Source organism: Rhincodon typus, chromosome 2, assembly GCF_021869965.1.
Source record: "Rhincodon typus isolate 14 chromosome 2, sRhiTyp1.1, whole genome shotgun sequence".
Lineage (NCBI taxonomy): Eukaryota > Metazoa > Chordata > Chondrichthyes > Orectolobiformes > Rhincodontidae > Rhincodon > Rhincodon typus.
Window position 1 is genome coordinate 118,583,032 of NC_063333.1, and position 14,424 is coordinate 118,597,455.

The 14,424-nt window shown below is 39.5% G+C and overlaps 1 protein-coding gene across 5 annotated transcripts in view; it reads right to left on the minus strand.

The window, feature by feature from the left end:
* Window positions 1-14,424, minus strand: part of kif13a (kinesin family member 13A) — a 270,920-nt gene that overhangs the window by 45,753 nt on the left and 210,743 nt on the right. For all 5 annotated transcript variants that reach the window (XM_048611497.1, XM_048611502.1, XM_020509948.2 and 2 more), the window contains 4 exons: window positions 12,401-12,500; window positions 12,078-12,204; window positions 10,846-10,901; window positions 7,503-7,627 (listed from right to left, as the gene is read on the minus strand). In XM_048611497.1, coding sequence (XP_048467454.1) covers window positions 7,503-7,627; window positions 10,846-10,901; window positions 12,078-12,204; window positions 12,401-12,500 — 408 coding nt within the window. The remainder of the gene's footprint in view (window positions 1-7,502; window positions 7,628-10,845; window positions 10,902-12,077; window positions 12,205-12,400; window positions 12,501-14,424) is intronic.

Sequence of the window (14,424 nt, forward strand, 5' to 3'; positions counted from 1 at the left end):
GTGCAAAGGCCCTGATGCTGAAATAAGGTCACAGCACAAGTTTCCTTAGACATGCAACTTGCAGTACATGCAGGATTGGCATTATAGCACCTCTGTTTAAACTGGGAGAAAATGATAAGCAAATTAGCTAGAAACCAAACAGCCTAACATCAATAGCAGATAAACTTCTGGTGGCCAAAGCACAACAAAAACAGCTTGTATTCCTACAATGCCTTCGATGTAGAAAAAGAGGCATAATTCGACAACAGAAATACATTGAACCAAAAAGGAGCAATCATAACAATAGTTAATTAAAGAATAGATTTGGAATAGCCAAGTTTTGGTTAATATATTTTAATTCTTTGAGGAAATACCACTGTTAAAGATGCAGTGGATGCTGTTTGTAAGAAATTTTAAACGGTATCCGATAACATGCCACACGGGAAGCTTGTTGCGAAGGAGGTATGCAATTTTAAAAATGGTGTGTAGCATGGATATGAAACTGGCTGCATATAGAAAATTGACGGTAGTCATTATGTATTGTTTTTGGATGAGTGTGTAAACAGTGATGTTCTCAGGGCCGGTACTGACACCAGCGCTGTTCCTGTATATTCAAATTGCATGGATTTGTGTACAGGCAACACATCGGTGTTGGCAAACGCAAACATAGACAATGTAATTCCAATGAAGAGAACTGTCAGCAATCACAGGCAGATAAACATAGAAACACAGCAAAGTAGGAGGAGCAGGCCATTTGATCCTTCAAGTCTGCTGTGTAATTGAATATTATCACAGCTGGTCATCCAACGGGTCTTGTTTTCTCCTGATACACTTAGGTCCCATTAGCTTGAAGAACTATATGTAATTCCTTCATGAAAACATTTGACGTTCTGGCCTCAACTACTTTCTGTGGCAGGGAATTCCACAGGCTCATCGCTGTCTGGGTGAAGAAATTTCTCCTCACCTCAGACCTAAATGGTCTACCCTGTATCACTACACTGACTTCTGGTTATGGACTCCCCAGTCACTGGGAACATATTTTCTGCATTTACCCTGTCTAGTCCTGTTAGAATTTCATTGTTTCTATAAGATTCTCATCTCATTCTTCTAAACTTCAGGGAATATAGTCCTAACTGATCTACTCTCTCTTCGTACTTCAGTCATGCCATCCCATCAAGACACTGGGTAAATTCCCTGCACTACTTTAAAGTGAATTATGGAATTTTTAGTATTCATCTGGTAAAAGTTGAAGCACTTAGTTTAATGTGTTAATCTTGTGTATGGACTGTGAAATTACTAAACAGGCAAAAGTGATTGGACTTGTATAATAACTGTTTATAATCTCAGAAACTGCGTCAACTTGGGTCTTATTTTTCCTTTCTCTCACAGCGAAACAAAATCCTTCATTTGTTCTCAACCTGCATGTCACCACCAGTTTATGGCTCCTACCTGATGTTGTTGCTCCTTTTCATGGGGCATCAAATACCCATACAGCTAGAAATCCATAACTGTACAGAATCATATAATCCCTACAGTGCAGAAAGTGGCCATTTGGCCCGTCAAGTCCACAACGACCCTTTGAAGAGCAACCCATTCAGACCCAGTCCCCCAACCTTATCCCCATAACCCTGCATTTACCATGGCCTAAGCTACACATCCTTGGATAGAATGAGGCAATTTAACAAGGCAATCAACCTAACCTGCACGTCTTTGGTCTGTAACAGCTTTGCAAATTCAGCAGTTCCTACCCATAGTACATGAAGACGATCAATCCTTTCTAACAGCAGGAATGACTGGTAGGAGTTCAGAGTGGAGAAGTGGAAAAGGCATTACCTCCTTCAAAATTGACAGAACAATGAGAGCTCATACAAATTGGAGGTGGGTGAAATGCAAGGAGACATCAGTGTAATTTGGGAGTAGTGAGGAGTGGGAAGACAAGAAAATGACAACAAACTGTGGAAATGAGGGTACCAGCTGCAAGAGGGGGGGGCAGTAAGAAGGGTGGACTTGATCAGATAGATATCAAAAGGATATTTCTATATATCTTTTCTCCTCTTCTAGGAGAATAAGTGTCATAGTTTAAAAATAAATGGGTGTCAATTTAAGATAGGAATGAAGAAAAACATTTTCCTCAGAGTTCAGTGTCTTTGGAATTCCTTCCCTTGAAAAGGTATTGGATGCAGAACCTTTAAACATTCTTAAGGCAGAGGTATTTGGATTCTTGATTACCAAGGGGTTGAAAGATTATCAACAGTATGTATGAATGTAGAATTGAGGTTAAAGTCAGATCAGCCATGATCTTATTGAATGGGGTAGGAAGATCAAAGGGTTGAGTGGCTTACTCTTGTTCCTTGTTCATATGTGTGCAAATTAACTATCTTGGGAAAACAAAGTTTAAAACTGGTTAACTTTAATAACTGAACAGCAGAACAGAAGCCTCAGTAATGCCCATCTTCTTTGTGAGAGGAAAGGAAGTCCTGCAACTTTTGATACAAACTTCTATTACTTCCAACTAAATAGCCTTGCTGATGCTCTTAATTCATGTCTGATGCCTACAATTGTAAATTAAACATTGCAGATTTCTGTTTCAGTATGAGAGCAAATACTCAAAATGAACTCAAGGGCCTGTCACACTGTTGAACTCTTCCTCGAGCAAATCTAAATTCACCCACTAGGATTTCCATCACACAGTTAGAGCCATGGATCATGACAAGTGGGAGTAGTTGACCCAGACATCTGTGACCACAAATGAGTGTGACATGAATGAACAGAAAGCTATCAGCATTACAGATTGCAGAGAAGTTGGACTCAATAAGATGAAGCTTGCAGCTGAAGTTTCTATGAAGTTGGGCGGTATGTTTTCAACTAACTTACCAGAATCCACAAGATGACACATTTGCCAAGAACAACATAAGCTTTTGCACATACTTTTTACCAGTGCATCTTGTGGTCAGGTAAAGTTAAAAAGTGCCTGCTTTTTTCCAACAGCTGGCTGCTTGCAGTTTTCGAACTCACATGAAGCAGGAAGTAGATCCCTCACTTTCCAGTGCAACTTAGGGTCAAACTTTATCATTGCTTACAGGGAAATTTGAAATAAGTGAGCAATTTTCCTCATCTGCACAGGTGTGGTGTGCAGGTAACGCGCACTACCACCTTGTTCAAAAAATTCACTCATGGGATGTGGGTCTCACTGGCTGGGCCAGTATTTATTGCCGGTCCCTAGCTGACCTTGGAAAAAGTGGCAGTGAACTGCCTTCTTGAATCACGGCAGTCCATGTGATGTAGGTAGGCCCACAATGCCCCGGGGAGGGAATTCAATGATCTTGACCTTGACTTGGAGGGGAACTTTCAGGTGGTGGTGTTCCCATATATATGCTGCCCCTACCCTTCGAGATGGAAGTGGTCATGGGTTTGGAAGGTTGTCTAAGGATCAATGGTGAATTTCTGTAGTGCATCTTACTGATGGTACATGCTGCAGTTACTGAGTGTCAGTGGTGGAGGAAGTTAATGCTCATGATCACAGATTCCCTACAGTGTGGAAGCAAGCCATTCAGCCCATCGGGACTGCACCAACCCTGTGAAGAGCATCCCACCCAGATCCATCTCCTCCTAACCTTATTCCCCATAATCCTGCATTTCCTATGACTAAAGCACGTAACCTACTCATCCCTGGGCACTATGAGCAATTTAGCATGGCCAATCCACCTTATCTGCACATCTTTCAACTGTGGGAGAAAACCCACACAGATACAAACAGAACGTGCAAACTCTACACAAACTGTCGCCTAAGGGTGAAATCTAATCACTGAGCCACCAATGCCATCCTAAAGGAACTATGTACAGGCCTCTTAGCAGTAGCCAGGATATGAGGCAGAAAATAAATCAGGAGATGGAAAAAGCATGCAAGAAAAGCTCTTTTACAATAATTGTGGAGAATTTAATTATGCAGGTGGACTGGGAAAATCAGGTTGGTAGAGGATGCCAAGCAAAGAAATTTGTGCAAAGTCCATGAGATGAATTTTTGGAACAGCTTGTAGTACAGCCAATAGGGAACAAGCAATTCTAGATTTGGTGATGTGTAATGAGGTAGACTTGATTAGGGAGCTTAAGCTGGAGGAATCCCTAGGGGGAGTGATCATAATACGACAGAATTCACCCTGCACCTCGAGAGGCAGAAGCTTGAATAAGATGTAATGGTATTACAATTAAGTAAAGGTAACTACAAAGACAAGAGGGAGGAGCTGGCCAGAGTTGATCGGAAAGGGAAACCCAGCAGGGAAGAAATGGAGCCGCAAAAGCAGGGGTTTCTGGAATAATTCAGGAGGCATAGCAGAAATTCATTCCAAGGAAGAAGAAATCTACTAAGGAGAGGATGAGGCAACCATGTCTGATAAGGGAAATCAGAGACAACATAAAAACAAAAGGCAGACAACGTTACAAAGATCAGTGGGAAGCCAGAGAACTGGGAAGCTTTTAAAAACCAGTGGACAACACAAAAAAGCAATGAGAGGGGGGGGGAAAGAAGATGAAATGTCAGGGTAAGCTAATTAGCAATATGAAAGAAGACTGCATAAGGTTTTTTTTTCAAAGATATATAAAAGGCAATAGAGAGGCAAGAGTGAACATTGCACTGCTGGAAACCGAGGCTAGAGAAGTAATAAGAGAGAGCAAAGAAATGGCAGAGGAACTGAATAGGTACTTTGCATCACCTGATGAAGGAGCAGCGCTCCGAAAGCTTGTGATTTCAAATAAATCTGTTTGACTCTAACCTGGTGTCATATGACTTCTGACCTTGAGCACCCTAGTACAACACCAGCACCTCCACATCATGCACCAGTGTTCACAGTACATGGTACTAATCAGGTAGACTGCTTTGACTAGGTTCGTGTCAAATTTTACATCTCATCTCTTACATGGGAGCTTATTAAAAGTCTTCTAAGGATCCAAGTAAACCACACCCACTGGCTCCTGCTTGTCAACTCTACTAGCTGTATCCTTGAAAAATGTCAGATTTGTCAAGCATATTTCCCGTTTATAAATCCTTGCTGACTCTATCCAATCTTGTCACTGTTTTCCAAGTGCTCTGCTGTTACATCTTTTATAATGGACTTAAGCATTTTTCCCCAATTCCAGGCTGACTGATCTATAATGCCCTGCTTTTTCTCTCTACCTCCTTTTTTAAAATATTGGGGTTACATTAGTAAATTCTATTCTAACTCTACAAAATAGTAATAGCCATTCATTCGTTAATTTCTCAGGGTGATACCCTGACCAATCAGAATCAATGTGCCTATTTTGAAATCTAAACAAAACCTGGCAGAAAACAGTCAATCAATATTAACTACTGCATTCTTCATGGCACTGCTTCCACCAGTGTACTTACAAGCAATCAGTACTCGCCTCTCATACAGTATCAATATTGGCTTTCTTCTTTATTAGCATTCTTGCCAACTGTCCTGATGAGTGCAAGATGTAAAGCTCTGCCAAAATATCTTTTGTCAGCAGTGAAATATATTGGCCCTCAGCTTAGAAAAACTTCCCTTGGAAAGCAAGTCTGTATGCTAAATATCCTAGGGAATACCTACTTAAATTTAAGGAAAATGTGAAAAACTGGAAACTATGGAATTGTTTGGACACTTTCAGGATTTAATGTGCTGCTTATAGAAAGTGACTTTGCAGTAAAGACAAGCAAAGTTTAGGAGACAAGAGATGAGGTTTATTGTCCTTAATTGCTGGAAAATCCGAGTTTGAAGAGAATAAGCAGGTACTGCTCGTTGTCTAGCAACTCTTTCTAGAATTGGTTTCCTGTATTCACAGACATAGGTGGTAAGGAAGAAACACCAGGAGCTGCAAGTCTCCTCCTCTCCAGAGAAGTTCTTGGGATCCTGACAAATTTTCTAAGTATCAGTGTTTGAAACTTGTAAATCCTGAAAAGCTGAATTGTGGTCACTTATCAAAGACTTAGATTCAGCTTGATTTCAATCTGGACAGTAGGTCTTTCATCTGTCTAAGGCTATCAGAAACTCAACCTCATTGATAAGACACCTGGTAGACTCTAGGTCATCATCAAATTTTATTTGTTTTCAGGCCTTTGGTCAACAGATACGGGGTTGCCTTTTGTTTTTCAACAAAATCTTCTCTCTGCCTTTTGTGTTGTGACTCAGTGGCCGTGTTTAGGATTAATGCAATTTAGTTCAACTTCTGGATTCAAACTTAGATGTTGACTGGTGTTTGCGACATGTTTTAAGAACAGCTTTTGTCTGGTAATACAGAAGTTATATTGCTAAAAGGAGGTAAGAAGAGAACGTTTAATGGGGCATGTTGTATGATACAGTCCACAGTCGGTGAGACCCGTGGCCTACATATCTGGCATTATGCCAGCACTGAAATTCATATCACATTACTCATTTGTGTGAACATGTGCAGTGGGCAGCATGCCAATAGTGTCAGATAGCCCATGCTTTCAAGCATCAGAACAGTATGTCCAGCAGTAGATATGATTCCACTATTAGAAAATGTATTAATAATCTGCACTGTGCTAAGAATTACACTGGAAACTAATTTAGGATCATCAGTTGGGCTTGCAGTATGATACATTTGTGCCGCTCAAAGCTACATATATTAAATGCATAGGACACTTATGTAGACAAAAGAAAAAGCATTAATGGAGTGTAATGCTCTGTGGTTGCATCAATTCATCAGACTGTATATTCAAGTAAATGCATGCTGTGATAAATCCATAGGCTGCATCAGCCAATGCTGACTACTAAACATTTAATCCCAATACTTGTCACTGTATTGTCATCTCTCTACTTGGATGTAATAGTTGCATTAAATGTCTAAGATGAATGTAACCATTCATAATGAAATAACTATGAAGGTATTATATTTCATGGCACTATGGCGAGATACTCCAATTTGACTGGATGTGAGAAATCTATCTAGCAGTGACATTTTACAAAATTGTATTTTTCATAGCCTTTAAAAAAATTGAGACAATTTCTAATCAGATAAGATGTATAGACAGTTATTCATTGTGATTATAAATTTCCAAAAGATTTCATTGCTCAGTATACCAGATAGACGGCTATGGTTTAAGAGGCTGCTCACCACTACCTTCTCAGGGGTAATTAGGGTTGGGTAATAAATATTGACCTAGCCAATAACACCCATGTCCCATGAATGAATAAAAGATGGGTAATTCATTATTTTGTTAGCTGGCAATGCAAAACTAATGTAATTTAATCATTAAAATTATAACTAAGTGAATAACAATCTAAAACAATATCAATGCTAATGTGACATGGATAGTAATAACAAAGGGGTAATAATATGAACCAATGGCTGTCGTCTAATTAACAATAATAAAGGGTGACACACAGGGGAATGGCTAATAAAATGCATTGTGCTTGATCAACATCACTCAGTTATAAATAATAAATAACTATCAGGGTAGTGAGAAGGGGAGACACTGGCATTTGGAACTGGCATGGAATGCAAATTAAATTGACAGACTGTAGTACCTCTTCCTCACTGTGCTTGATGATAGGCAAATAGAAGAACTGACTGCCGTGCTCCTTTGGTAAGATGGAGTTCACACCAGGTGCATGTGGACCAGTGAGCTGTTCATTTGTGCGGAGATCATCAGCTAAAGGAATGACAAAAAAACGCAAATAAAATGGCTCTATCAAAAGATGCAAGATTCTCTACTTTAAACTGTTACTTGAAGCTTGTTGTTAAACTATCAATTGCAAAAAATTTAAACATTGTAATAGTGCTTATTAGCTCTCTTGCTGGGAATAGAGACAGTGTTGTAGAATAAGCATTTGATCACCATCACTCCTTACTAATATAATTGAACAATAATTCAGAAAGGTCCATATTTACAAACTTTATTTTGAAGCAATTTGGAAAGATTTCATGAGCAAAACTCATCAAATTATTTGGTTGCCACTTAGAACTAATTCAAAGGCCACAGAACTTTCCTGATAGCTCATGGGCATTGCCCAAACTACTCTAATTTCAAATGGCCGATGTGGTATTAAGCACTCTCTCATAAGATATCAAAGACTAAGGCATTCAATTCAAACACTTGTGAAATGGCATCAGCATTTCCACTTCAGTTTTGTTGCAACACCACGATAAAATAAAATTTACAGAAAAAATAATGTTACGATAGGTATCTGTAGGAATGTTTCCCGATAAAGGAGAAAAGCATCACGTTTCAATGGTGATTATTCGTTGTTACCTTCGGGTTGTGAAGTGTAGCTCACAATGAGGCAAACACATTTCTCTTCATTGGTTTTACCAAAGCAATGGATTTGATTTTCTAAAGTTAATTGACTTGTCTCATTTCATTATGGCTAAACTCAACTGGACAGAAGACCTAACAAAGCATTATTGATTAGTTCAGATGTCTAAAAATCCAAAATTTGCAATCTGACTTTTTAATTCTTATTCCATTCTTTCTGTCAGTTGTCGATATTGTCTAATGATATTTACACAAGTCATCACAGAAACTACCTTCTCTAAATACGGTACATGAGAAACCGATGAGCAAAAGTAAAAGTCTTATGTATTGAACCTTAGATTAGATATGGTTGAATTGTTTTTACTGTACTTACTGTAGCTCAAGTTGGAGGAGATGCAGGTGAAGCTCTCTCTGCCTTGGAATGACAGTTTAGGGCCCTAAATGGAGGTGGTCTGTGGGCAGGTGTTGCATTTTTTACGCTTACAGGGGAAGGTACTGGGCGGGTTGGAGTGGTTGGTGGGGAGTGTGGTGCAAACTAAGGAGTGGCGAAGGGAATGGTCAAATGATTCAAGCCCATTAAGGCTCTCACTAACTTTTACAGATGCACCATATAAAGCATTCTACCCGGATGCATAACGACCTGATACGGCAACTGCTCTGCTCAGGACCAGAAGAAACTGCAGAAAGTTGCGTGCACAGCCCAGACCATCACACAATCCAGCCTCCCATATATGGATTCCATTTACATTTCTCATTGCCACTGAAAGGCAGCCATCATCATAGATCCATCTCACCCGAGTAATGCTCTCTTCAGTCAGGCAGAAGATATAGAAGCTTCAACAGATGCACCTGCAGATTCAAGAACAGCTTCTTCCCTGTTGGTATTAGACTGCTGAATGGGCCTCTCTAACTTCAAATAATGTTGATCTTGCTTTGTGCACCTCCTGTGTGGCTGTAACTTCGTATGCCTCACTCTAAGCACCCTATGATCTGTATGTCCTTGTTTGCTATGATCGGCTTGTACACCTCACAAAACAAAGTCCTTCACTGTACATAGGTACATATGACTACAATAAATCAAATCAAGTACAGGAGCAGGATTGTTTTGCTGCCAAAGTACAGGGCCTGATGACAGCACACCTGGAGTATGGTGTGCAATTTTAGTCTCCTTATCTGAGCAAGGATTTTCTGGCTATGGAAGGAGTGCAACAAATGTTTACCAGACTGATTCCTAAGAAGACAGGACTGATGCATGAAGGCAGACTGGATTGGTTAGGACTATATTAACTGAAGTTCAGAAGAATAAAGGGGGTTCTCACAGAAACTGATAGAATTCTAACAAGACTAAATGCAGGAAGGATGTTCTCGATGACTGGGGAGTGCAGATCCAAACACCACAGTGTAAGGATAGAGAGTAGGTCATTTACGACTGATGAGAAGAAAGCAGAAACTGAATACGGAGTTGGATGATCAGCCATGATCCTATTGAATAGCATAGCTGGCTTGAAGGACCAAATGGCCAACTCCTGTTCGTATTTCTATGCTCCTACGACTACGAGGAGCTGGCAGGAGGGACCCAATGGCGTGTCTCTCCTCCCTCATTCACGGGAAAATGCTGGATTTCTAAACAGCACCTCTGTACAGCACACTGATCAGATTTGATTTGTTGGTTGGGGGGGGTGGTGAGTCTTTGATGAGGTTGGCAGTCTTTGATGAGGTTGGCAGCTTTTCCACAGCAACAAGAAGTGTAAATGGAGTCCATGGATAGGAGGATGGTCTGGGCTGTGCACACAACTTTCTGTAGTTTCTTCCAATCCTGGGCAGAGCAGTTGCTGGACCAGGCCATTATGTGCTTGGACAGCATGCTTTCTACAGTATACCTGTAAACGTTGGTGAGGACCCTTTTGGACATGCCAAATTTCCTTAGTCGTCTGAGGAAGAAGAGGCATTCTTGTGCCTTCTTGACCGTCGCATCAATGTGCAAGTCCAGGACAGGTTGTCGGATATCGTCTTTCCCAGGAACTTGACACTCTCGACCCTTTCCACCTCTGTTCCGTTTACGTAGATACAGGCATGTCCTCATTCGTTCTTCCTGATGTCAATGATCAGTTGGTTTGCTTTGCCAACATTGAGACAGAGGTTGTTATCCTTGCACCACAACACCAAGCCCTCTATCTCCTTTCTGTCTTCTCACTCATCATTGTTTGATATCTGCCCTATCACAGTGGTGTCATCAGCAAACTTGGACATGGGGACCAAATTGGAATTTGGCTACACAATTGTGCGCGCACAGGTAGTACAGTAGGGGGCTGAGAACACATCCCTGGGGGGCTCCAATGTTGAAGTTTACCGTGGAGGAGGTGCAGTTGTCAATCTTCACTGATTGCGCTCTGTGGGTCAGGAAGCTGAGGATCCAGTTGCAGACGGTGGAGCCGTGACCTAGGTCTCGGGTTGAGTGAGTATATCCAAAATGGAAATCAGCACAGCTCATAGCTTGTTAATCCGTCTTTGTCACACCTAATTTATGTTTTATTTCCCTGTTCAATAGTCTTATTTTTTAATCAACCTGTGACACAAAACAATTATATACTTATGAATTATTTACATTAGCTCACCATTTAAGTCAAGGAAGAGTACAGGGATATGGGTTTCCATTCCTGGTGGTGATATCCTGAAAGAAACATGTATTTAGAGCCAAAAGAATGAATCACAAAAAGCTAACGTGCAGGTAAAGCAAGTGATTAGAAAGGCAAAATGAACTTCGGCCTTTATTGCACATGGAATGTGTATAAAAGTAGGGAAGAGTTGCTACAGCTGTACAGAGCCATAGAGAGACCACATTTGGAGCACTATGAACAGTTCTGACTAAATGAGGACCATAACTGCATTGAAAGTAGTTCAGAGAAGATTCACTCGGCTGATTTTGTCTTGTAGAAAGATTAAGCAGGTTAGGCCTATACACTTTAGGGTTTAAAAGATTTCAGGAAACAGGATGGATGCTCAGAGGATGTTTTATGGGCGAGACTCAAACTTTTGCGCACAGTTCAAAAATTAGGTATCGCCTATATTAGAAGGAAATAAAGAGCAATTTCTTCTCTCAGAGGGTCCCTAGAGCTTAGGATTTTGTTCCCCAGAAAGCAATGGAAGCTTGGTTATTGTATCTCAACTTTGAATAGATTCTAAGAGATTTTGATTTACAAGAGTCAAGGATTATCTGAGGCAGGCAGGCAACTGGAATTAAAACCTCAATCCTATTAAGCACCAGAGCAAGTTAAGGGACTGTATGATCTGCTCCCACATCTTTTTTTTTTTAAATGATCTTAAGATCAGTTTTCACTACCTGCTCTCCCTGATTCATCTACTAATCCAGTCATCATGGGGAGAATTCCAAACAGAAGTTCACACCATCCCATTCCTACGCTACTATTGTCAACTATTAACTGAGAGAGTAGGCCACTGAATACTTAATCTTCGAAGTGGCAAAATATGGGTTTGCATTTAATTAACCACGTACTGGACTTCCAGTCTCACCCAAGTCACTGGGAGAGGAGCTCAGAGACAGCCAGGTCCGGCTTCACACTAAGGCTAAAGAAGAGTTTTAAATTATGAATAATAATTCACTCAATGAACTGTGCAGAGTAGTGGGTAGAGTCTACACTCTAATAGAAAAATTGTGTGCAGGGAAGGGAGACAAGAGTTTGGTGGCAAACGAAAAAAAATTTAACATGCAGAAGTCTTAACCAGCTAAGTCATTCACTGTTGGATAGAAAAAGGGTGCATCTGTAACACTCATAACAACTTTAAAGCAGACGTGTCACAATAGTTTTGAGGCCGTAGTTTTACTAACCAGTCTGCAGGGGCTCCCGGAATCCCACTGCCTGGAGCAGGAACAAGCACAGCATTTCTTTCCTCAGTGAGGCCCACCCACTGCTCCACTAGCCTGGCTTCCCTCTCCATATCATCTTCTGTTTTCTCTACATGGAAGAGAACAAGATGACATTAACCTAACACAAATAAAAGCAGTTCCAGAAAAGTCTGCAGTGCTCTCTGATAACTTACTTTTACCACTGTTTTATGGCGCTGACATATTATTGTTGTGGCATCCAACAGCCACGACACCTGCATGCAATAAGTGTTGTTCACATTATTTACAATGACTGAAGTACACACCTTGCTTGTTGATTACTTTCTGAATTTGCTCATCTAAGTATTCCCGACGCTTCATCAATGCATCAGACCATCTTTCTCGTACTTCATTCAAATCTTCCTCCTGACCAATTACAAGGAGAAAGGTATGAGATATTGCTTACTGGTGTGTGTTTTCACACTCTGAAAATGGATTGTGCAGTGCCACTGAACAGTTCTACAAGTTACAGAAAGCTTGAAAATTACCAGTAGTTAGTTGCAACTTCCCCATTTTGCTGTCCAGATAAATAATTTATTTCCGGAGTGCAGGATGAACTGAATACTGAGCTGACCAAATATACAATCATGTACCCAATTTACATCTGTGGTGTTTCTTGTGCTTCCTTTAATATAACTCTCCCATTATTTGAATGGAGTCAATACGTTTCTATACATCAAACATTGAAACTAATTTTTTTTGCTGTTGTTTCCTCATCTTCCAAATGATTTAACTCATGCTGCACTGAGAGAGAATTTTTGGCTCTTTCAGCTTCTTCCACAACATATCCTCCTGATAATTCAAAAATGCACATTCTAGTAGGGGTTAATGTTGGTGGGAACTGTCCAATTTTTGTTCCTTTCCTCCCTAAATCAATAGCCCGAAGTCATGGTCACTGAAAATATTGTAGGTTGGGTACTGAATTGGGGTAACTCCCATCTAGTGTGGTTCAGGTCCTCATTGGGCCATGCATTTGTCAATAAGGAATTGGGGAAAATCCTGCTTTAAAAAAACCAAATATAAATTTTTCACGTCAAATTTTCAAACAAACGAAACCATAATAATTGTAAAACTGTACAGTCGCACTTCATGGACGAAAATATTTGCTGTTGTTTGACCTTTAGCGCACCTGTACATTTGACACCAGAAAGTTTCAGTTGAGGTTTGCAAGTCTTTGTAATGATTAAGAAACAGATGAGGCCCTTCATATGACAATTCTTTTGTTTTCAAATACCCCATGCAGTGGTTACATGCATTCATGCTATAAGCATGGAATTTACAGTAAAACAGCAGTTTAATATTCAAAATTACTGTGCCAAGCAGACAGGAAGCTCCTCAAAATGTTAGTAATTGCAGGAATCGAAATACTTAACATCCACCATTCACAGAAACTGTATCTTCCATTTTTAAGTATTGTTCTAAAGAAAACTGGAGATTATGGTATCTTATAAATATGATGAGAAGAAATAAAATCAATATTTGTGCCCATTTTTGTGATCAAACGAATCCAATTTTTAAAAAATTCACAAGTAGTACGAAAATATGTTTTACTGACACAAAGTAAATGTTAATTATGGGAATGTATCAAACATGGATAAGCCATTATTTAGAAAGTAACATTCTTTGATTAGTTAAAAGCAGAAGAGCCATCAATTGTTTTAATTTTCATATTTAATTGAAATTTTTGCTGCAGCTTAAAAAAGTATATTTTTTTCCGCTGTTAATTACTTTTTTTCCCCAAAATAGTATTTCGAAACCTGCTTTAGTATAGGTGAAATGGAGATGGAGCATATCATTTTCCTAGCTGCACTTTTTAAAAACAAACTTTTTAAAAATTGCTTCATTTAAACATGAAAATAAATTAGACAACTCTAAGTTCTAACTATAAATACCTACTAGCAACATTTTCAATCTTTCAGAACACAATTTTAGTAAAGAGCAAGATCAAAGGTTTTACGATCACAATTATTTTATTGTTTTCACTTTTAGTTTTCAAGTCTCATAAAATAGTGGTTAACCTGCTGGAAATGCATTTGTACATTAAACAAAGTAATTGAGTGTCTGCTTTTAGATATATTTAACGATTGGGTTACTTTAGTCAGAGGTGAGCACCCTACTTGTTTTCAGACTTTGTTTCTGTAAAGTTCCTGATTTTTCTAGCGTCTATATGCAAATTTAATAGTTAATTTCTAATTTCAAGGTTGTGATTATGGGTTATCACTTATGCATCAAGCTGACACAGAAAAGATAAGGAATTAACAAAATGAAACATCAATAGCACAAATCTGTG